This window comes from Anguilla anguilla, chromosome 4, assembly GCF_013347855.1.
Source record: "Anguilla anguilla isolate fAngAng1 chromosome 4, fAngAng1.pri, whole genome shotgun sequence".
NCBI classification, from domain to species: Eukaryota; Metazoa; Chordata; class Actinopteri; order Anguilliformes; family Anguillidae; genus Anguilla; species Anguilla anguilla.
The window spans coordinates 60480526-60504266 of NC_049204.1; the positions used below are offsets into that span (position 1 = coordinate 60480526).

General features: G+C 46.8%; 1 protein-coding gene across 3 annotated transcripts in view; it reads right to left on the reverse strand.

Moving 5' to 3' along the window:
- The window catches only part of pde1ca (phosphodiesterase 1C, calmodulin-dependent a), a 112380-nt gene extending 92090 nt beyond the window's left edge, over positions 1-20290 (reverse strand). For 2 of the 3 annotated variants that reach the window (XM_035413920.1, XM_035413918.1), the window contains exons 1-3: positions 19539-20290; positions 13090-13140; positions 11876-12041 (exon numbers count right to left, since the gene is read on the reverse strand). In XM_035413920.1, coding sequence (XP_035269811.1) covers positions 11876-12041; positions 13090-13140; positions 19539-19620 — 299 coding nt within the window. In that variant the 5' untranslated portion in view covers positions 19621-20290. The remainder of the gene's footprint in view (positions 1-11875; positions 12042-13089; positions 13141-19538) is intronic. The other variant, XM_035413917.1, reaches the window with a different exon arrangement.
- Positions 20291-23741: the final 3451 nt, after the last annotated feature.

Consider the following 23741-nt stretch of genomic DNA (forward strand, 5'->3'; position numbering starts at 1 on the left):
GGAATACCCTGAGTCCAGAAAACCCCGGTCACAGGCGTGGCCCGGGAGCGCGTGGAAGTTTCCAGGAGTACACATGTTGACAACGACCGCTCATGACCTACACATCCCGAATTTCACCGAAATTTAACCGGTCGGATATCTTCCAGAAACTCTGTTCTTTGTGCGGTGAAGAGTCTGTTCCATGGCGTGGGATGAACCATAGAGCCTATCCACATCTCTTCCAGCCCACAAAACTGCTGAGATGCAGAGATTCAAACCTGCAACCCCTGACCATTATACTGCACCGCTTCCAACCCAAATATAAAATTCTATAGAATAAAATGAATTGAAGCAAAAAACAGATAACCAGATGAGGACGTTGCAAATGCCAAATTGACTAATATAAAGATAGGAAACTCTTGTACACTGTCAAATCCAGTGATTTTCTTCACATATAATCTAATAATAATCACGCCCACTCATTAACTTTACTTATTAACCTCATAATGGTCACATCCAGCCATTAGCTGTGCATACAATCAAACTGGAATCATCCCCGTTCATAAACTGTGCTTCTAAGCCGATTAAAGTCACATCCTTTCACAGTCGCTACAAATACAATCAAATCATAATCACACCTATCACTGGCCTACTGTACATACAATTTAGTTCCGGTCACGTGCAGTCATTCACTGTGTATCTAATGTTATTATAGACACATTCAACTGTTTAGTTGAGTCGTTACAATTGTTAAGACTGGACTCCATGAACATGATTGGCTCCTCGCGGTATCTGCTCTCACCGGGATCAATAAGGCTGCCACCGAATCTTAATGAAAATTGGAGGGTCACGGCTGACAGAAGGGTGTAATTACTGCAGCTTTAAACATGTCAGCGATGCCAATCAATGAGGCTTTTCAGGCAAAGAAAAATAACCAGCTTAATCAATTTTACCAATGAACCCTCCCAGCAAAATACTGGAGATGCATGCAAAGTCTGTGGAAGCTTATTGTAAAGTACCTGAATGTGTGTGTGTATGTGTGTGCAGGTGTTTGCGTGCATGTGTGTATGTGTATATATATGTGTGTGTTCGCGTGCGTGTGTGTATGCAAGTGTGTATGTGTGTGTAAATGTGTGTATGTGAGTGTGTGTGCATGTGATTTTCGAAGCATTTGTGTATGTGTGTGGGGGGGGGGGGGGAGGTATTAACCCCAGTGTTCCAGTTCCAGTCCCCACAAAGCTTATTTTCTACATTTTGGCACCTTATCATTGCCCACATCACTGATACTGTAGCAACTGAGAGATGGCCCAGTGCTGGCCCACATTAACCACTTCAGTTGGCCCATATAGCGCCATGGAACGACGGCGATGAACCCGTCCGAATCTGGCTGCCAGAACGCAGACACAGCATAGCCTCGATGAGCCCGTGTCTCAGGTGTGAGATGTGTTTGGACCACGTTTGGCCCAGAATCCAAGTGCCACGATAAACCTTAAATGTGACTGGTTACTAGTTGGGCCAGTTTGGCCCAAAATTGGAATGTCGCACAAACCTTATGTTGGTTGCATGTGGACCACTTCTGGCCCATAACAGACTTGCCATTTTCCATTGCCATAAATGACCGTTATTTGACCCATAATTGTCTGGTATCTGGGATCTTATTGACAAATAAGAGCTCAGTTTGCCTGACTGGTTAAATAAAGGTAATAATTCATTGGAAACACGTACAGATCCATTAAATCTGACAGTTTTCTCTGCAGGTCTCAAACTGCTTTACAAATGCTCTCCTTTCCTCAAATTACACTAGAGCTTAAGGACAAACAATGTTAAATATTAATTTTAATTATCTTTTAAATATCTTTTAAATTAGCATTGGTGTTACTTAAAGCTGTATCTGCTGGGGGGCAGTCTTGCCTCCTTGCCAAGAATATATTTAATATGAAACTCAGTGAGAAAGGTTCACCAGGGGATCCAAACCTGTTCACTACAGCTATGGTGCAGAACAGCCTGAGGTGAATATTGCTATTTTAGATAAATATAATTTATACAATGAGACATTTTAAGAAGTGATTCATGTTCAGTAGACCTTCCTCGGGGGCACAGTGGCTATACACCAGCTGGCAGTTGAACCTACAGCCTCTGTGTTACAAGCGCAGTCCCCAAACCATTGTACTACGCTGTCATCCTGTATAGCAGGGCTGCCCAGCCCTGTTCCTGGAGATCTACCATCCTGTGTGTTTTCGCTCCAACCCTAACAAAGCCCCACCTCATTCAACGGCTCGAGCAGGGCTGCCCAACACTGTTCCTGGAGATTTAATGTCCCGCAGGGTTTCATTTCAACCCTAATTTGGCACACCCAGTTCTACTAATTAGCAGAGAAACCAGAAACCAGATCGCTGGCTGTTGAATGAGGTGTGGTAGATGGTCGACCTCCAGGAACAGGTTTGGACAGCCCGGCTTTACATAATCATACACGCATTAAAAAAAGACCTACCGTACACACATTAAAAAAGACCCACGTGCAACTATACATTCACAAATATGCACGGCTGGAGAACTGGCTGTGTCTATTCCCCACACGGTTATGGTCCAGTCCCTGGGTGAAAACACTCTCCGGCAGATCTCATAATCACAGGTCATTATCTCTTCCTCCCCCTGCCCCCCCCGCCCCTCCCACTTTTTCATCACCTCCACACCCTCCACTAACGAGTCTCCCACAGCCAGCCTCGTCACAAAGCCCTCTGTCCTCGTCCAGGTACCCAGCTGGCTAATTACGGCCAGCCTTCACCCAGGGATGAGGGAACATTTATTTATTTATTTTTTGGCTTATGAGCAGAAAACAATAAAAGCTGGACAGAAAGGCTCCAGGTGGGAAGGGCCCCAGGGGTTAAAGAATCCAGATGTTAAAGGCTCCAGATGTTAAAGGGTCTATGTTTTCAAAACCGCAGCACACACAAAACCAAGGGGGAGCGGACTGGCCAAGCAAAGGGCCAAGGTATGTTACCAACGGGAAAGAAGAGAGAGTAGAACAAAGAAAAGAGAAATAATTCGGGAGAGTGGTGCATGTCCCGCCCTGAATGGTTTTCGGGACGCAGGAGGTGAGATGGATAATGCTGTAACTCCTGATCCCGGGGATTGGGAAAACTCTACGGTTTGAAAAAGAAAAACGAATAATAATAAAGAATAAGAAAAAAAAGCAAAATAAAAAAAAGCGCAAGGACAGCAAGTTCCAAAGGTCGTATCACACAGATTTATTTAAAGTTCACTGCAATATGAAGATGTTTGTGTTCCTGACAGGCAGAGAGGCCTCGCGTGAACTTGCCCCTCAGTGTGGGTGACTCGCTTCACAGCGCAAACATCCACCAGGCGCGTCCCCGAGCGCAAATTCACACAAACGCCGCAAGTTAGCACGAAGTCCGTTAGCTTGGTTTCGTTCGTTTCCCCCCCCCCCTTTCTGTCACAACAATTTTTATGCAGAAAAATAAAAAATTCTTTCTTTTTTGCTTAAGGTAATGCTGCCCTACCATCATGTCAGATCATCGTAATGAATATTTTTGTTTTTCTGGAGTGTGAAAGGGGAAGAATGCATCCCCCTCAGGGTCTTTTTTTTTTAAGAGGCTTCTCAGAGCACCGCTTCTGTGCCATAAACAAACATGGACTCCCAGATGAATCGGAATAGATTTGTTTACAGTATCCATTCAGGCATCTTATGCCAAAAGAACATCTACGTACTGCTGAGATTCTCATCGCTATCAGTTTACACTTGCTCTGTTCCCTCAACCCCAACTTGTGCTCAAATTCATTTGCACACACCATTTGGGCTCAACGAAGGGCGGGGGGGGGGGGCATTGAAGGTTGAGATGTCACCCAATCAAGGTAGATGCTTTACATGCTTGATTTTCCAGTAGTGCCTGTGGACGGCAGTCTCGTAGTGGATTGGTTCTTGAATAATTTTGGTAGGTAATGTTCATGAAGGGCATGACACCAAAATAGAAGAGGGGTACATCCTGGTTTTTATGTGAAGGGTATTGTTTGGTCATTCTGAGGAATTACTTGTGAATGCTCATCTCAACTAAGTTCTGCATATTTTCTTTTCAAAAGTAAAGGTGAGAGTTTGCTTTGAGTTATGCCTAGCATACTCTACAGGATTTTTAGTCAAGAAGTTGCAGCTTTAAAGGTCTTAAGAAAAATCCCTAAGAATCCCCCAGTCCTGTACGCAGTGTGACTGAACACCCGCCTCTGAAGGTCGTTTAATGTGAGACAGTCAGAGACTCAAACACAGCTCTCCCCATCCAGTCTTAAGCTAGTCTGTGACTCCTGCAAGACCATCGAACGCGCGCTCACACAGACATGCACACATACACATGCACATGCACACACACACACACGCACGTACGCACACACACACACATACACACACACGCACACATACACACGCACACACATACACAGAAGTGTACGCATGCACACACACACATACACGCGCACACACACACTCTATTTTTGAACAGGTGGTTCCTCGCGCACGCCTCAGCTAGCGGATGGTTGGGGTGAGGCAGCCGCGGTGAAGGACGAGCAGTAGAGAGAATGTAAAACAGTTTGGCGGGCGGGCGGGCGGTCCTGTGGCTAACAGACCGCTGGCGCGCCGATGACCAGAATCCTGGCGGGCCGAGAGCTGACGCTGACGGGGGGGGGGGTCCGATACATGCCCACTCACCGCAGGGACACCAGAACAGCTGTCGCTTCTTCTGCTGCTCACATTCCACATACCTGACGGTTTCCAGATTTTTTTTTGCTAGTTTGTTTGTTTGTTTGTGTATCCCGCTTTCCCATCTGCTTGTCTGTCCTCCTCTATCAATGTCTGGTGGGAGGGTGAGAGGTGGGGATGGGAGGTGTTGGTGAGTGGTGGGGGTTAAGTGGTGGGGATGGGAGGTGGAGGGTGGGGATGGGAGGTGGAGGGTGGCGGGTGAGTGATGGAGGGTGTTGGTGAGTGGCGGGGGTGGGAGGTGGAGGGTGGCGGGTGAGTGATGGAGGGTGTTGGTGAGTGGTGGGGGTGCGAGGTGGAGGGTGGGGGTGGCGGTGAGATGTGGAGGTTGGGGATGGGAGGGTGGACATTAACGCACACTAACCAGTCTGGGCTTTGAAACTTTCTTATTTCTGGATAAATTCACACTTTAAATGCAATGTCTTCCCAGAGATTCCTCCTACTGAAAAAAGCAAACCTACTCACGGGCGGCATTGACTATGGGCAGGGGTCCACCCAAACGTGCGTCTTGCCCACCCAATCGGGTAGAAACAGCTAGTTTCTCCGATGCAGTGCATTGCCGGTTGATTTCATTAGCGGTATTACTGTGACGAGAAGCGCTTTGTCATTTGAATGCATAACACGCAATTTCCTTGCACCCGCCCCGGTCGACCACACTGGGTGACACCAACCCTGGTGACGCCACTGCTCCTAAGCTGGCCACCTATTATTTCTACCAGCCCACACTAAAATAGCGGGGGGGGGGGGGGGGGGGGGTTTACGCTCAGGTGAAACGTCACAGGAGGAGGGGGGAAAGAAAGACCCAGCGGGGGACGCAGCCAACAGGCAGGCCGTGTTCTTTTTTTTTGGGTTTGATGGAGGCGAAACTGAGCATGAACGCGGGGCGGTGTCAGACACCATGGCAACGGTCATGTGATCAGATTCCGCCGCCGAGCCCACATTTCTCTATCGGCGACCATCGCTCAGTGTCAGGGACCAATCAGCACGTTCAGGCCACAAAACTCCAGGCTAACTGGACAGGCCCAAAACCCTTACCCATCGGCCAATCACGTCCTGAGAGAGCTCACTGACGCCACGGTCTGAAAGTGAAGCATCTTGGGGTTCATTGGATCTGGTCTTTCATTTAAAAAAAAAAAAAAATTATAATAATCTTTTCACATTTTAATGCCATTTCATATGGGACGGAGGGGTTCAGGAGATTGTGATGTCATCTCCCCCAACCCACCCCCACGCCCCCCCCCCCTTTACCCCACAGCTCTTGGAGCTAAACCTGTCACTCAGCCCACTCACCATAACACCTACGTAAAAAGGGCAAAGGAAAAAAAAGCACACTGACACACCAGCAGTTCTCACTTACCCCCCTGGCAGGACTGAGCGGGGGGGGGGGGGGGTTCTGCTCCCCCTTCTACAGATCCATCATTCAAATTTATTTGTGTTGCAATCATTTTTATTGGGTCGCTAAACCAAATAAAATATTAAATTATTAAATGACAACAGAATAAAAATGAATGAACTGGAAAATGAATGTTCACCACTGTGGCAATTGTTATTGCATTTTGAGTGATTTTAAATAGGTGTAAATAAGTAATATTGTTGATTTTTGATTATGGTGTACTGCATCTCTCTAAATGCAATCACGCAGAAGCACAAGGTATCACATAACTGGATTCATGTTGATAAAATTACATTTAATATGCAGGAGACACTGTATGCATAAGCATGCATGCACACACACACACGCGAACACAAGCGCACACAGACACACTTTCATATGCACACACTCAGAGTCACTGCAGATCCTCTATCACACAAACAGATTGGCTATTTCACTCAGTTCTGAAAGTGATTCTGTTTGGAAATGCTGCATTTCTAAGGCGTGAGCTAAATATTTACTTGGTAGGAAAAACATAGAAGCATTCTGTGGTGAACATTCCTTTGGCTCTTTCTCTCTCTGCCTATTTTTTGTGTGGCTTTGTGTTTTTGTTTTTTGGTGTGTGTCAATACTAGGGATTTGTGGGTATCTTTGGCTCATTATTAAAAGTTTAAAAGTCTCTCTCTCTCTCTCTCTCTCTCTCTCTCTCTCTTTCTTTCTCTCATATCACAGAACCATAAACCCTTGTTCAGCTCACTTCCTGGAAGTTGAAGAGGAGACTGTGCCCTTTACAGGCTTCTATAAATACATTGGGGGGGGGGGGGGGGGGCAGCATATAAGAGGGGATATGGGGTAACGAGGGAGGGGTGTAGAAGTCATGTGGGGGTAGAGGGTATGTAGCCACAGAAAGGGGCATGTAGGCAGGGGTAGGGGACATGTAGCCAGGGGTAGGGGGCATGTAGGCAGGGGAAGTGTATGTAGGAAGGGGTAGGGGACATGTAGGCAGGGGTAGGGGGCATGTAGGCAGGGGTAGGGGGCATGTAGGCAGGGGTAGAGGGCATGTAGGCAGGGGTAGGGACATGTAGGCAGGGGTAGGGGGCATGCAGGCAGGGGTAGGGGGCATGTAGGAAGGGGTAGGGGACATGTAGGCAGGGGTAAGAGGCATGTAGGCAGGGGTAGGGGCATGTAGCCAGGGGAAGGGGGCATGTAGGCAGGGGAAGTGTATGTAGGAAGGGGTAGGAGGCATGTAGGCAGGGGTAAGAGGCATGTAGGCAGGGGTAGGGGCATGTAGCCAGGGGAAGGGGGCATGTAGGTGGGGGTATGTAAGATACTGTTGGGGGGATTTAAGGGTGGGGGTAATTCAGTACCCACAATATATCCCTATGCTAATGTTAAATTTTAAAATGTGATTAAGTGTTAACACCTTATTAGTAAATTGTTTATTTGGCCCCTTACACAGGTGGTTGTGGAGCTGTATAACAGATGCCCAGATGGCTGGATGGTCTATCAGGAGAATTAAGCCCATTATCACTGGCCCTAGACTCACAACTTGGGCCCAGCTTTTGGGTTTGCCTGGATGTGGTGCCCGTCCCCAAAACCGTTCCTGATGAATGTTCCGTTATCACTGGCCCTAGACTCGCAACCTCGGCCCAGATTTCGGGTTTGCCTGGACGTGCCGCATGTCCCCAAAACTGTTCCTGATTAATGTATCAAAAATCTTTTTTTTTATTGAAACAGGACAATTCATTCCAACGGTACTACAGAATGCAGATTACCTTCAGATTAAAGCCACTGTTCCCACCACGATTGCAATCCTGGAATTTTAACAAGCCGTTCATCTTTCTTAATTAGGCGGTTTTCGCGTTCAGAGACATTATTTATCCTGTTAAGCCACATTATGTCCGAAAATAGCTCTGCGTGCCGTGAAACTTCCCGTGTTCATATTGCACTTATTGCGCTATATTGCATTGAACCACAGGTAGATTATTTTTTTAACTGATCAAATTAAACACTGGGGTGAATCAATGGGCTTCTAATTGGTGAAAGAATGGACACCTGGCCACTAAAATGGACCATCTGGAATGACGAATTCAGAGACAAAGCAAATGATAACGAGCCAAAACCTGCATCGTGTTAATAAATTTAAGGAAATGAAACACGTGTTCGGCAACCTAATTAGACGTCTATTCATTAACCTCAGTCTTTCATTTAATCAAAAAAAAAAACACTGTTACCACTTTTATGGGACTGTCTGCAATATAGCACAATAAGCACCGTATGAATATATTTGTTCTTCATGGCATGCACAGCCAAATTAACAGCTTGTTAAAATTCATAGATTGCAATTGTGGAAAAAAGCGGAAGCCAGCATATCGGGGGTGGCATGGCGGGGCGGGGCGGGGGGGGGGGGCGGTGGCGGGGGGGGTGCAGGACCGAGTTTGGGACCCAAGGAAGGAGACCATGCGAGATATTCTGATAATGTTTCAATTATTAAAATTGGCTTCCGGAATGTTCACCCTGAGAGCCTTCTGCCAACCCCCCAGCAGCGCGGGTCTGCCGCCGTGAGCCCCCCAATATTCCGCCAGAAATCCGACCTGTGGCATTCCGGTCCCATTCCGGCGCTCCAGGCGGCTTTCCCGTTTCGCCCGCAGGCCCCCCGCTCCGGGATCGGAGGGCTTTTGTGGAGACGAGATATTTTAAGTGCAGTGTGTCGCCCAAGGTGACTGTGAACCTCCCGATACCCACTCCCAAGTGCTGAGTGACTTATTACCCTGACGCAATGCCAAATTAACAGCTACTGCTCTCTCTCTCTCTATCTCTCTCTCTCTCTCTCTCTCATTCTCTTTCACACTCTCTCGCTTTCCCTCTCTCTATCACTTTCCCTCTCTCTCTCTCTCACACTCTCTCGCTTTCCCTCTCTCTCTCCCTCCATCTCTCTCACTCACTCTCTCCCCCTCTATCACGCTCTCTCTCTCTCTCTTTCACACTCTCTCACTTTCCCTCTCTCTCTCTCTCTCTCTCACACTCTCTCGCTTTCCCTCTCTCTCTCTCCCTCCATCTCTCTCCCCCCTCTATCACGCTCTCTCTCTCTCTCATTCTCTTTTTCACACTCTCTCACTTTCCCTCTCTCTCACACTCTCGCTTTCCCTCTCTCTCTCTCTCTCCATCTCTCTCTCTATCTCTCTACAAGCACGCACGCACACACACTTTGAGAGCAGCATTGCAGAAGGACAGTCTCCGGTTTTCCAGAACTTGATGACGTCGCCTGATATTTTTAAAAGGGCAATCAAACACGAAGAGAACGTGCTATGAACAATATGAGCTTCAATCCTACCGGTGCTCAACAGGAAAAAGGCCCACCCCCCTCTGCCCCCCCGGCAAACACACACACACACACACACACACTCATTAATGAGTCCTAGTTCCTCATTGCCACTAGGAATAATAATGAAGTGGGTATAAAACAGTCCTGATGTCAGTTTACTGGAAGAACACTGGGCAGAGAGACGCTCCACCAATCACAATGTATGTTTGTAACAACCAATAAACCAACGCCACAGGCCATTCTCCCCCTTATTGGCTAAAACCCACAGGGAGGCTAAAATCACCAGTAATCACCATTCCGTATGTTAAGACTGAAACTTGGAATTGGCAAAAAATGCACTCAAACATACCTTGCGACAAAACAAAAAACACAAAATGCAGAGCTCCTAAATAAATGCAACTAAGAATATAAGATTCTGGTGGAGGTGCAGGCTGTTTCACAGGTGCCACAGAGGCATAAACCATACAAACAAGGCGAGGGAACGGTACTACATGTGTATTACACGTGCATTACATGTGTATAACATGCGCACACGCAAATTAAATGAATTCAAATATGTGTTAGAAATGCTGCAGATCTCTGACTTAAACCACCACCGGAGAAACACGGATGCATTGGAAGGGCGGTCGTCTGGCTAACCCCCGCTGATATGAAAAAATGGAGATTATACTGAGGCCAGAAGCACCTTGGTGAAAGAACACAGGGGAGTGATAGCCATGACGTTCTGCTGATGACAGAATTACTACATGTAACGCGTGTGACAAAATGTTTTGACTCCTCAAAGCTCACATTCTGCCCCGAGCCTGCGTAGATTTTTTTCTACAAAATAATAATAAAAAAGAAATGTAATTAATAAATTAAAGCGGCAGTCCACTCCAGAGGAATCTAATCTAAGAGAAAACCTCTCTGGAATAATCCTATCAGGGCATTCTAGTGGGAATCTCTTTCGTAGATCAGACGGCACTGAGCTCAGAACTCCATCGATCCGGACCACATCGATCCGCAGTCGACAAACAGAACGCTGGCAGTTTTTAAAAGTGAGGCCCGCTGGATTCACGTTTTAAGGTTTTTCATGGTATCTATGGTTCCTGCGGCCTAAAAAAAAAAATTCTCAGGATACTCAAAACATTTCAGCCGCTAAAACTTGATAGAAATTACAGGCTTTAAAACATTTATTTTAAAAATCTTTTTTCGGAGCATCCTGTAAAGAATTGCACGTGTTTACCTACCCTGTGTCTGTGTGTGCGCGTGTGTGTGTATCTGATTACAGAGAAGGCAGCAAACATTGAACAGCTGTCATGTCTTTTCCTTTTGGTACCTGGTAAATATCCTCTTGACACCACGTCATCTCGGCAACATTGTGACAACATCTTAGCACTGCTGGAGATTTTTAAATACGTGGCAGTGGAAAGGGGTCATGCTCACTAATACAGGTCACTGTTGGCCCAGCTGGCCAAGCACAAAACACCCACACAGCACACTGGCACCGGTCAGTCACACAGCCAGTGACTGAGAGAGCTTCCAACTCGACACCAACTCCACCGTGTGTGTATGCGTGTGTGTGTGTGTGTGTGTGTGCGTGGGTGTGTGTGCATGTGAGTATGTGTGTATACACACAGTATACACACAGTCTCTTTTACTGTCAGATCATACAGTATACACAGCTCTGCTCCACTACCAGACCAGTGATCATACAGTATACACACAGCTCTGCTCCACTACCAGACCAGTGATCATACAGTATACACACAGCTGTGCTCTACTCTCAAGCCTGAAATCATACAGTATACACACAGCTGTGCTCTACTCTCTGACCTGTGATCATACAGTATACACACAGCTGTGTTCCATTATCAGGCCTGAGATCATACAGTATACACACAGCTCTGCTCCATTATCAGACCTGAGATCATACAGTATACACACAACTGTGCTCTACTCTCAAGCCTGAAATCATACAGTATACACACAGCTGTGCTCTACTCTCTGACCTGTGATCATACAGTATACACACAGCTGTGTTCCATTATCAGGCCTGAGATCATACAGTATACACACAGCTCTGCTCCATTATCAGACCTGAGATCATACAGTATACACACAACTGTGCTCTACTCTCAAGCCTGAAATCATACAGTATACACACAGCTGTGCTCTACTCTCTGACCTGTGATCATACAGTATACACACAGCTGTGTTCCATTATCAGGCCTGAGATCATACAGTATACACACAGCGGTGCTCCATTATCAGGCCTGTGATCATACAGTATACACACAGCTGTGTTCCATTATCAGGCCTGAGATCATACAGTATACACACAGCTGTGCTCCATTATCAGGCCTGTGATCATACAGTATACACACACAGCTCTGTGCTCTACTCTCAGGCCTGTGATCATACAGTATACACACAGCTCTGTGCTCTACTCTCTAACCTGATGGCGGTCTTCTCCATGGCGTCGGGCCCGTCCACGGCGGGAAGCTCGTCGGCCAGGATCTCCTCCGGGGGGCGGGGGTCGATGACGATGCCCCGCTTGTCCTTGTCCTTGATCCCGATCCCCGCCGTGATGGCGTTCCACAGGGCATTCTGGGATTTGGAGCCTGGATTCAAGGAGTCAAAGGTCACACAGCCTCAGTGTTTTTAAGCAGTGCTGGAGATTTTATTTAATAATGTGGCAGTGGATGGGGTCATGCTCACTAATACAGGTCACTGGTGGCCCAGCTGGCCCACACAGCACACCGGCACCAGTCAGGCACCATATCTGTATCTACAAGAGATACCACATTGCATCTGTAAGTGAACTGTATTGCATCATAGGGTCATAATGCATAAATATTAAAGGACCAAATTCATAGATACAAAGGAACTAACCACGCGTATTCATTCTGTTTTATTTCAGTATATCAGTGACCAGAAAAGGCATATGCAAGTATATTATGCGTGTTTCACGTGTCATTCCACGAAGTCACAAAAGTGGCTCTGTGCTGCCTCCTGCTGCCTCACCAAGGCAGGTACAATCACCTTCAAAACAAATCCAACTTTGATTTATATGCCTCTATTTTTAAAAATGCTGACATGATTTTTCTACAAAAAATATAAGATTAAATCATTTGTCATCATAAAATATTTTAGACTTTTCATTCCTGCTAATAGTGTCATTAATATGTTTCAATTTCACTTATTTGACTTGTGACGTTAAAGTGCTCCCTGGTGATAAAGTTGGTGTGTTCCCCCCTCTAGTGGACACACAGAGTAATGGCCTGCCTCAAAGTCCTCAAAGCAAAGGGTGACAGCTATCTAACCTGTGCAGCATAACACTGAAAATAGAAACCCTGTAACCTGTACTACAGGTTCCATGATGCCCTGGGACATCCAGGTGCTCTATCAGGGGAATGACACTCATCATCAGTGGACCTACACTCACAATTTGGCTCTAGATTTTGTGTTTGGCTTCAGGCGATGCTTGCCTCAAAAACCTGGAAGTATCAAAATTCCACCCAAAAACTTTGCATTCCCAAATGAGTTGTTCAATGGTCTGTTTATTTCGGAGCACAGGGGTTGGGCAGCACAGGTTCAGCTGTCTGTTCCAGAACACAGGTGTTAAGATGGGGGTTTGAAGCAGTTAGAAAAGGCATTGTGGGTACTCACGTGCAAAGCGGGCAGCTGGCCGAGCATTGGCCCCTCCAGTCTCATTTGCAACTGCAAGAGGAAGACAGAAACCTAATTAAGCCTTTCAAGAGCAGGCTTTCCGGAACGTTTCTTCAAAATTCTGAGTCAGTCTCCAAGAACTCCACTGCTCTCAGTTACCAGCAGTGATTGTGACATCAGCATTAGAATGTTAGGTCGAGAACACACTAATCACATATTTGTGGTCTTACACCTTAAAGGGTAAAAGAGAACTTACAGTCGTTGTATTTCTTTTGAGTGTCACATAAGTCAATCGAGAAGTCTAGAGTCAACAGTTCTCTTTTGCAGTGATGACCTGGAAAGTCATTTTGGGTTGGGAATACACGGGATTGGGGAGCCAATCAAGCATGTTGGGGTTCCAGATGTGGAGAGCCAGTTTTTGTGGGAATACTGACAGGGTTAATGTCCTCAATTTAATGTCTCATCTTAGGGACAGCAACTTCTACAGCACAGTGTCCCCATCACAGTGCTCGTGTTGCTGGGTTTCTATTGGGTCCAGAGGAAAGATCGCCCCCCTACTGGTTAACCGAGACATCTTCCAACAGTTTACCCTCAGGGCTTCTTGTCTAAGTACTAACCAGGCCCACCCCTCCTGAGCATCAGCAGTTGGGCATGAGAAGGGCACAGGGTGGGGCAACTTCCTTGGGTGTGGGGGCATAATATATACAGCAGGGGCAATTCCACTCCTGGAGGGCTAGTGTGCACGTGCAGGTTTATTGTTTCCACCAGTTACCCTGGCTAAATGAGTGTGCACCACCTATTCAGCCTGTGGGTGTGGGGGTGCGTGAGTGAATATTTGACTTTGTGAACAGGTCGGTGATAAAGTGGTGAGGTTTGTGGGTGACTGAATGAGTGAGTGAGCCATGGAACGGGTTCACAAATGCGTTTCACACGCCAAAAGGTTGAATGCATTTACAGAAATATTCTTCACGACATATTCATACACTTTAAAGATGTGCAATATAATGTCCATTAAAGGCCCATACTAAATGATCATTTTTAAATTACATTATACATGCAGAGCCAGCAACCACAAATGATATGCTGTTAAATGTGTTTAACTAATTTTAAAATAAGTTTTAAATAATATTTTTATCCTGAAAGCAACGCAATTCTTAACTTAGAAGCAATTTAGAAATGGCATACTTTACAAATTTTTCTTCTTTTCCGGCTAATAAATATGAAGAGTGCATACATCTTTGAAAATGGCTGAGCTGACTCTTTCAAGGCCAGAATAAAACGACTGCAGAGGGTCTTTCATTAGTGGATAAAGCCTTTGTGGGGACGATAGTAGTTTTCGGGGGTCGGGGGAGGATTTCTTTGTCTGCCGACGCAGTGCGCGAATGAGTCAGTGAGTTCATCAATCCAGGAATGCTTTGTCAGTTCAAGCATTCGAACAAAGGAGAAATAAAGGTCACGCAGGAGAAAAAGGTTTTTACGCTAAATAAAATATGCACATTTTTCAGCGAACTTCACATCACTCCCTTTTTTAAAAAAGGAGAGGGAAAAAAAGCGAGAGACTTATTCAAGAGGAGACCTTCCATTACGCTCTCGTCGAACGGAAGCGCGCGGAGGGTCGATGCGAATCCGTTTCCATAGCTACGGATTCCGCAGCTCCCGTTACCCAATCTACACGTTTGTAAATCTTTGGGTCTTGGCGCGAATAAATTCCAACCATCCACCCCTCACCCCGTCACCCCCCCACCTGCCAAAGAATAAAACTAGACATTTTTATGATACCGTTTGGAATTGCAAAAGGCCTCCCCTCGTATTCCCGTGTAAAATTTCCTCCAGCAGGTGCTTGGTTCTGGCCTGAAACCTTATTGATAATGATGAACTGACACCTGTGGCTGGGGAGGCTTTGAAATTCGCAGACAGAATCATATTCCTGAGCCTGTGATGTTTAATTCAAAGCGCCGAAATGGGACGGGCACAATCGATACAGAGTGTCGCCTACAGTAATCCCCTCCGACAGGCAGGTAGACACAAGCACACTCTGACCAACCCACGCCCAGATTTATCCCTCGCAGAGTTATCTGATTTAAAGCCTATTTATGAACCCCCTGCACCAAGCCAGGCACCACTCCAGCAGTCCACTTTATTTATTAATATATTTACTTATTTATTTATTACAAATAAGAACAATTTTATTTCGTTTTTTCATCCACAGACATTTACAATCCCTGCATGACTGTTTGCCTGTTATGACCCCTGCCATATGTACACATCATATTTTTACTTTGTGACATCACAATACCATGACCTGGGACAAGTACAGTCACTGCCCGTCCAGCTGTGACATCAAAGAAACTGTGACCTCACCGTAATCCTAACATCCTATCTACTGTGACATCACAGCAATTGTGACATTAGCTTTTGCAAAAAAAAAACAGGACTCCGTAGGTGAAGGCCCCAGGATGTGGTGTACTTTGGGAAGTGAATGTCAGTCAGGGCCTGTTCTGTTGCTGCAGGAGTCACTGGTGTGATCCTAATGCTAACCATGGTGGTTTCAAGCCAAATCAAATCGAATCAAATTTATTTGTGTTGTGATTTTTACAGAAAACTGTCACAAGAACACTTTACAGAGCTGCAGAAAAACAGCTGGACAAAGACCTGAACCCCCAAAGTGGAAAACAGCCCTCTCTTCCCCAAGCACCATCTTTAAGCACTGCACCCCCCAAATCTCCATAGAGCCCAGACATGAGACAAGAGAAAAGATTAACTATCATCATCATCAAGCACCAAGATTCAGAACTCAGCTGTGCAGACCCAGGTGAAAAACCTGTGCATAGTTTAAATATAAAATTCTATTTCATATAAAATTCTATTCAGCTGTGTGATTGTGTGCGAGGGTGGGTTTGTGCAGACGGAAGGCGGAGAGGTTTCTGAGAGAGGCTCTCTGTCTGTGTTGAATGTGAGAAGCCTGCAGAACCCTCCCATTCAGATGAATACCTGCACATCAATTACAATGCAGAACCGATCCAGTCAAGGTCCCCACTGGCATTCAGACATGAATGCCATAAGTCCTGCACCCACGTACACACACACGCACACACTCGCGCACACACACACGCCCACTCACCTGCACACCCACACACACGCACACAAACACACAGTCAACCATACTCACCTGCACACACTCACACACATGCATGCATGCGTGCACACACACACGCACTCACCCACACACACACACACATGCATGCACACACATATGTCAGGGAGCTTTGGCCTAGCAATGAATGCATTAAAAGAAAAGACCCACAGGGCTTTTTATGGGATTAAAACAATATTCCATAAAATAATCACGCTCATTAGAATCTGGTCAAAAATCTTTGTCAGTGCCATCCAGCATATTATGCAGTCAAGCTGCAGATCAGCACTGCTTCACAACTGCCCATTAGAGTCAACTAAATCGTAAAACACATCAAGAACTCCTATCTGGAACATTGGAACAAAGAAACACAATCCCAGAATAAACTGAATTGTTATTGGGCCCTAGACAGAAAATGCACACTGGCAGAGTATCTCTCCTCAGTCACATAGACACAAAGCAGAGACACATCCTGACCCAGTACAGGCTCAGTGACCACATGCTTGCAAGTGAAATAGGCAGATACAAAAACTCATGGGTACCACAAGAAGAGCGAATATGTTCTCACTGTGTGACACAATCTCCTTTATTATTGTTATAATTATTATTTTTGTATACTTTCTTAAATTATTGTTAAATGTTATATTCACTGTTTCGCCTAATGTACACATGACATTACACTGGCTAACATACACAAATACCACACACATACGCACACACACAAAGTTGTATTCTGTTCATATGTTTATTGTTTGTTGTATTCATTCTTTGGTAATATGTATATATACACATTTTGCCAATAAAGATGTTTTGAATTTGAATTTGAGAGAGCGAGAAAAAGAGAGCGAGAGAGAGATAGAGGGAGAAAGATAGAGAGAGAGGGAGAGAGAGAGATGGAGGGAGTGGCTGGTGGCTGACACACATAAGCCATGTGGCCCGGGGGGAGAGATAAGCTGGGTGATGAAGACGAAGAGAAATGAAGAGGCAACACCAGGGAAAGCCCTTCCCAGCTGAGAGAGAGAGAGAGAAAGAAAGAGAGAGAGAGAGGGTGGGGGTCGCTCCTGTGTCCACTGCACCAGAGCACGGGGGCGTGCAGCGAAGGAGAGGCCACTTCATCACGGATAATGACTCCCACTTCACCGGGGGCAGCGCCGCTAATGCCCCACATGATTAGGAATTACCCGCCGGGCCCCCAGAAGTCCCCTCATATCTCCATTGCCAGGCAACCGGGCTACAGCCCCCCCCCCCCCCCCCCCACACTCCCCCCACCTGCTTGTTCACCCCAGCCCCCCCGCCCCCCCCGCCCCCCCCTCCCAACCCGACCCTAAGCACACGCAGTGCTGTAAGGCCAGCCAATTAGCCAACAGCTGTACTTAATGAGGCCTCCGATGGGTTCCTCGCCGGGGCGACACAGACAGGCCCGGCGGCCGCTGCTTCAGTCACTCAGGACACCTGGGATCACCCTGCGACGTCACGTCCACCCGCCATCGTCATGGAGACGGTAATCAGCCGGCCCGAGGAGGCCGCGAGGGTGGTGGGGAGCGGGGGTGGGGGGAGGGTGGGGATTGGAAGGGGGCTTGCCTGTATGAGGCCCTATAGCACAACTAATAAGACTCCCGGCTCATTTGATTGGTTCTCTCGTTCCTCACCGCCGCTCAGGGTCAGCTGCTAATTTTTACGACGAGCTCCGCCGAGTCCTTTCCAGCTCCTGCCCACGCCGCGCCGCAGTAAAACGCACGGAACGCGTTCAGGTTCATATCCGACCGCTTATCGCGAAGCTTTAATTACCTCGTCGGCGTTTTTATTGGACCGGGTTTTTATTGTTCCAGCGCCGGCCGCCGGCAGGGCGCCCTGTTTGCACCGCTCCGCGCGGCGATCTTTAAACTGGGCGACCGCGATCGCAGGGCGCGGGGGGGGGCGCGTTCCAGCGGCAGGAGACGTGCCCCTCTCCCCCCAGTCCGGCGAAAAGGCGAAATGGGCGCGGCGGCCGGTGAAACCCGGGGGCTCCCACGTGACCGCCGGCGGGGGCGAGCGGCCGCGCCCGCGCTCGGAGAGTGATTGCGCGCCATTACGTAACCCCTCCATGTTTGACCTTTGGAGAGATATAATTACCGCCATTCCGCGCTCTCCGAAAACAACTGCCGTGTCAATTTGCCACTGAGGCTGTTCCTCCCCCGCCCCCACCCCCACCCCCCTGCCCCCCTCCCCCCCCTCCCCTCCCCTTTCCAGGTCTACTGGCACAGAACTGCAAAGCCTTAATTTTCCATTTCTGTTACCCATTCAAAACAAATACAGGCGCTACACGCTTTTCCTTTGCGCAATGACATTCGACAAAGCAGTGACAGGAGCATTAGCTTGAAGCAAAGGATCGTGCGCTGCCAGGCATTTCAACAGAAAACCATGACATTGTTATTACGTAAATCTGATTTTACAATAGCGAGACAAACAATGGGTTGAAAACGTATTTCGGTTTTATCATTATGCAGCGTTCGTCCTCCAGTTCTCCGTTCATCATGACAGTTAAAACAGTGCCATTTTTAATCAAAATACGCCAACATATTTATCTAAATCCAAAAAAATGCAATAAAATAAATCCACAAATTATGCAAAACAAATGTCAATTTAAGTTTTCTTTTCAGTACCAATATCAGAAAAGTACGTTTTTTTAATTTATTCTGGCTGTGAAAATTTTGAAAACCAAAAAAACACATTTCACGTGCTTACACCAGTTACGCCAGTTTCCCTGACAACCAAAAAAACAAGACCACACACTCCAGAGCACCCAGCTTTCTTTCTCTAGGTCCGATCATTGTTTTGTTCATCCTACGATACCTACAGTACATTTGGCTGACTCTTCCCAAAACTTTCTCACCTCTCAATCTTGCTATTTGAAACTGAAAAAAACAAAACAAAACTGTACGTACAAACATTCAACGCCAACGCCAAGGTCTGCGTGTGGGGGCGCCGAGGTGAATTTGGCCACGAAACACACCTCTGCCAGCCCCGTTCAAAAGCAAAACACCTTTTCATGCTTTAGAAAAAAAAACACACATCAGAATCAGAAGCAGGGGTTGGGATTGGCAATGTTTGTTTTGTGCGTGTGTGTGAGTGTGTGTGCGTGTATGTGTGAGCGCAAATTACAATCAAGCGGTTTACTAAAATGTCCAATAGCGCAGCGGCAAGTCGAGTCGGGTCACAAGGTAAACGCCGTCGTTTGCTCGCTGACGTTTAAAGAGAAAAGGAACCACGGAACGCACGCTGCTCTCTGCCAACGCCGCCGGACCAGAAGCCCCAGGGGCGAGGCGGGGGCTCTTACCGATAGTGAAGCTGAACCCGTCGATGCTGAAAGTGGCGCTCCTGCATTTCTTGAAGCCCTGCTTCCTGGAGCTGGACTCCATTATTTTCCGCACTTTGTCTTCCCTTTTTTCCTCCTCCTTTCTTTCATCGGGTTATTTTTTATTCCTTTCAGAATCTCTTCTTCTGGTGTTCTTCTGCGTGTGTGTGTGTATGTGTGTGTGTGTGTGTGTACGTGCGTGTGTGTGTGTGCATGCGTGCGTGTGTGTGTGTGCGTGTGCGTGCGTGTTTTAGAGGGGGGCGTTCCTTGCCCGTCCCAGGTGAAAGTGTGTGTTGTGCTGTTTGTAATTAGCAGAGTTCCTTGCCGCGGTTGTCGGTGATGATGGCGAAGGTGGCGGTCGACCTCGCAACAGGTCCTCCAGGAACCCCCCCCCCCCCCCCCGACCCTAAACTCCTTCCCCCAAACAGGCCCTGTGTGTCCCTCCTCCCTCTCTACCCCTCACCATGTAGAGAGGGAGACCAAACCGATTTCTCCCTTTCTCTCTCCCTCACTCTCTCTCTCTCCCACTCTCTTGTCTGTGTAACTCCCAGTCTCCTCGCAACTCCAACATCCAACAGCCACTGTCTGTACAGTCTGCAAGTCCTGTTGACTGTTCTCTCTCTCTCTCACCCCCTCTCTCGCCTCCCTCTCCCTCCTGTTCTCTCTCCTCTCTCTCAACATATAAGCACATGCACCAGACATTGTGCATAGTGCGTGTGTGTAGCATGTGTGAGTGAATATATAGTGTGTGTATAGTGTGTGTGTAGTGCATAGTGTGCGTGTATAGTGTGTGTGTTTAAGTGGTGTCTGTGTGTTTATAGTGTGTGTGTGTAAATATAGTGTGTGTTTCAGTGCAGTGCCTGTGTGTGTGTGTATATTGTGTGTATGTATGTAGTGTGTGTGTGGTGTGTTTAAGTGCAGAGCCTGTGTGTGTGTGTGTCTTGTGTGTGTAGTATGTATGTGTGCATGTGTATGTGCAGTGCCTGTGTGTGTGTGTGTGTGTGTAGTGTGTATGTGTGTGTATGTCTAGTGTGTATGTATGTGTGTGTGTATGTGTGTGTATGGTGTGTGTGCTTAAGTGCCTGTGTGTGTGTATGTGTGTGTGTTTAAGTGCCTGTGTGTGTGTAGTGTGTGTGTGTGTGTGCATGTAGTGTGTGTGTGCGTGTAGTGTGTATGTATGGTGTGTGTGTTTAAGTGCCTGTGTGTGTGTATGTGTAGTTTGTATGTGTGTGTGCGTGTAGTGCGTGTGTATGTGTAGTGTGTGTGTGTGTGTAGTGTGTGTGTTTAAGTGCCTGTGTGTGTGTGTGTGTGTATGTGTGTGCGTGTAGTGTGTGTGTGTGTGTGTGTGTAGTGTGTATGTATGGTGTGTGTGTTTAAGTGCCTGTGTGTGTGTGTGTAGTGTGTATGTGTGCGCGTGTAGTGCGTGCGTGTATGTGTGTGTGTAGTGTGTGTGTGTGTGCGTGTAGCGTGTGTGTGTGTGTGTGTGTGTAGTGTGTATGTGTAGTGTGTGTGTTTAAGTGCCTGTGTGTGCTAACATTGCTCCCTTGTTGTCTTTCATAAGGTGAAGTGTTTACCCTGCAGGGGCGCTTTGAGCTCTTAATGGAGGTGCTGGGAGAGTCGTCCCAGGACGCCAGACAGGGGCATGGAAACACAGGCGTGCCTTTCCTCCAGGGGCCCTTCTGCACGGCACAGCCAGAACAGGCGGCCGCTCACTCTTAATTACCGCAAAGGGGGGCGCGTGGTGGGGGCGATCATTTCCTTCCCAGGAGGTGCTAACTCACCAGTTTCTGCGTGCTGGTCCTTCTCACAGCCGGTTGGCTGGGTCCCGGCACGCGAATCGCCCAATTAGATCCGCGGCACGGTTAGCGCCGAGGAGCTGGCAGCCGCGCGCGGGGCAATCCAATCGAGGTGCTTCTAGCCGAACGGTAGGGAAAACGACTCTGCAACAACTCGCCTCGATTGGTCAACAGGTGAATAATGAAGTGCGTTATGCAGTTTTCCACCAATAAGGGAAAATTAATTTAAAAAATAGTAACTTTTCCAGGAGAGTTCTATTTGCTGACTGAGACAGGATCTGCGTATTTGTGTATGAAGTCGGCTATCGTGTGTCTTGTAAACTGCAGTTGGCCAGCAAAAAAATGTTCCATTTCTAAAGAAAATTTCCCTTGGCATTGCACACAGTACACACATACAAATATAAAACCCAAAGACATGCAGGTTAGGCTACTTGGAGAGGGGGCGTTCAGGCTGTTGCTGTAAAAGAGTATACATGCTCAATCAACCTATCCTGTATAAATAACATATAATAAATAAACAAAGAATTCTATAACAACCATCTACTTTTCCTTTTTATTTTTTTTAACTCTAGCTTTCATCCAGTCATATTTCTTACAGCTGCAAATATTTCCAAAAGTGACTTCTCCAGCTTCCTGATCTCAATTTGTCAAATAAACCTCCAGACTACAGCACCTGTGTTTGCCAAATTTTGCATGTTTAATATAATAAAGACACACAGATATGTCCAAGACCTTAAAAAGGACACAAACATTAGTGTTCATTACTTGAAAAGGACACCAAGATGAACTTAAATTGATTTTTTTTTTACCTAAATAAGCAAATAATCTGTCAATGGACTGTCACTAAATATGCCTGAGTGAAGATTTAACTGCCTGTATATTCTCTCAAAAATTGCCCACCTACTGTAGTACATCAGTCAGTTTTAAATAAAGAGACTGAGCTGTTGTTGCTGTAGCTGTAGTTTTGTTTTCATTTATCACAAAGCCCTTACACTTCTAAGTCAGTCGCTCAGGCCTAACGTTACCCTGAAAAGAAAACACACAGAGATTTAAAACGATTTGTAAAAAAAATATATATATATGCAGAATATAAATAGTCCAATTACAAGGGTTCATGAAACGGGAGCCGGTAGCAATCGACACGCTCGCGTGCAGAAGTGCGAAGAGATCATCACGCTCTCATTTTAATGCGCTCATTTTAACGCTCCTGTTTTTAACGCTCGTTCGTGCTGCGGGGCTGTGGAAAGATCTTCTCACGTACATCTGTCCTCTCCCAGGCGTGAAAGCTAATTGTCATCTGCTCATCATCTCAGCATTATGGTAAAAAAACAAAAAACAAAAGCATGCTCAATCATACAATACTTGTTTTTGTTGCGGTGCACATCCAACAAATCGATTGTGAAACGAAAAAAAAAAAACCTTCTCATGTACATTTTTTAAAATTTGGAATGCTCAATTCCTAAACCATGTACAAAGGTGCTCATGTACGCCCCCTGCTGCTGGCTCAAGAGAGTGTAGACAATTCGTGGTTCTCCTCTGAAACACACAATGCCAGCCAGCTGCTGCTTCTTTTCGCACAGCGGCCACCAGCCGCGCACACACAGAGCGGAGGCTGAGGAGACCCAATCATACGCGCACACGCGGAGAGCGGAGGCTGAGGAGACCCAATCATACGCAGAGCGGAGGCTGAGGAGACCCAATCATACGCGCACGCGGAGAGTGAGGCACGCACAGCTGAATGGCCAGCAGGGGGCATTTTTACCAAAGAGGCATCCCACTTTCTCTCAATGTAAACGTATGATGCTAGAGTCAATTCAGGTTGAAAAATGACCATTGAGGATAAGTGTTTATTATTATTATTATTGTTGTTGTTGTTATTTATGTTATTATTATTAGCCATCATGCTATTACCATCATGCACACTACCCCCCCCCCCCCCCCCCCACACACACACACACACACACACACCCTTTAATATGGTGCAGTGCTTAAGAAACTGGGGGGGGGGGGGGGGGAACCCAGCAAGGTGAGGCATTGCCATACGATCCCTGAACAGGGCACATAATCTATCCCCTCTGAGTCACGGCCCTGCTATTGTAAAGGGATAAAGGCTCCCGCTATAAGCGTATCGGCAACTGCGAACGGATGGCGCCTCAAGGACTCCGTGTTCCTCAGTTACGTCGTGACATTACGAAAAATAAAGGATCGCCGGTGAGAAAAAAAAAAAAAAAAAAAAAGGTGAAGGCATAACGTGCGCTCAGTTCAGCTGGAAGATGCCACAAAGGAAAGCAAGAACTGTGACGAAGCTATCCGGCCAGCACGCCATTCTGTTTAGCACTAGCAGTGGGAGGATAAACACAAATACCTGCCCCCCCTCCCCCTCCCCCAC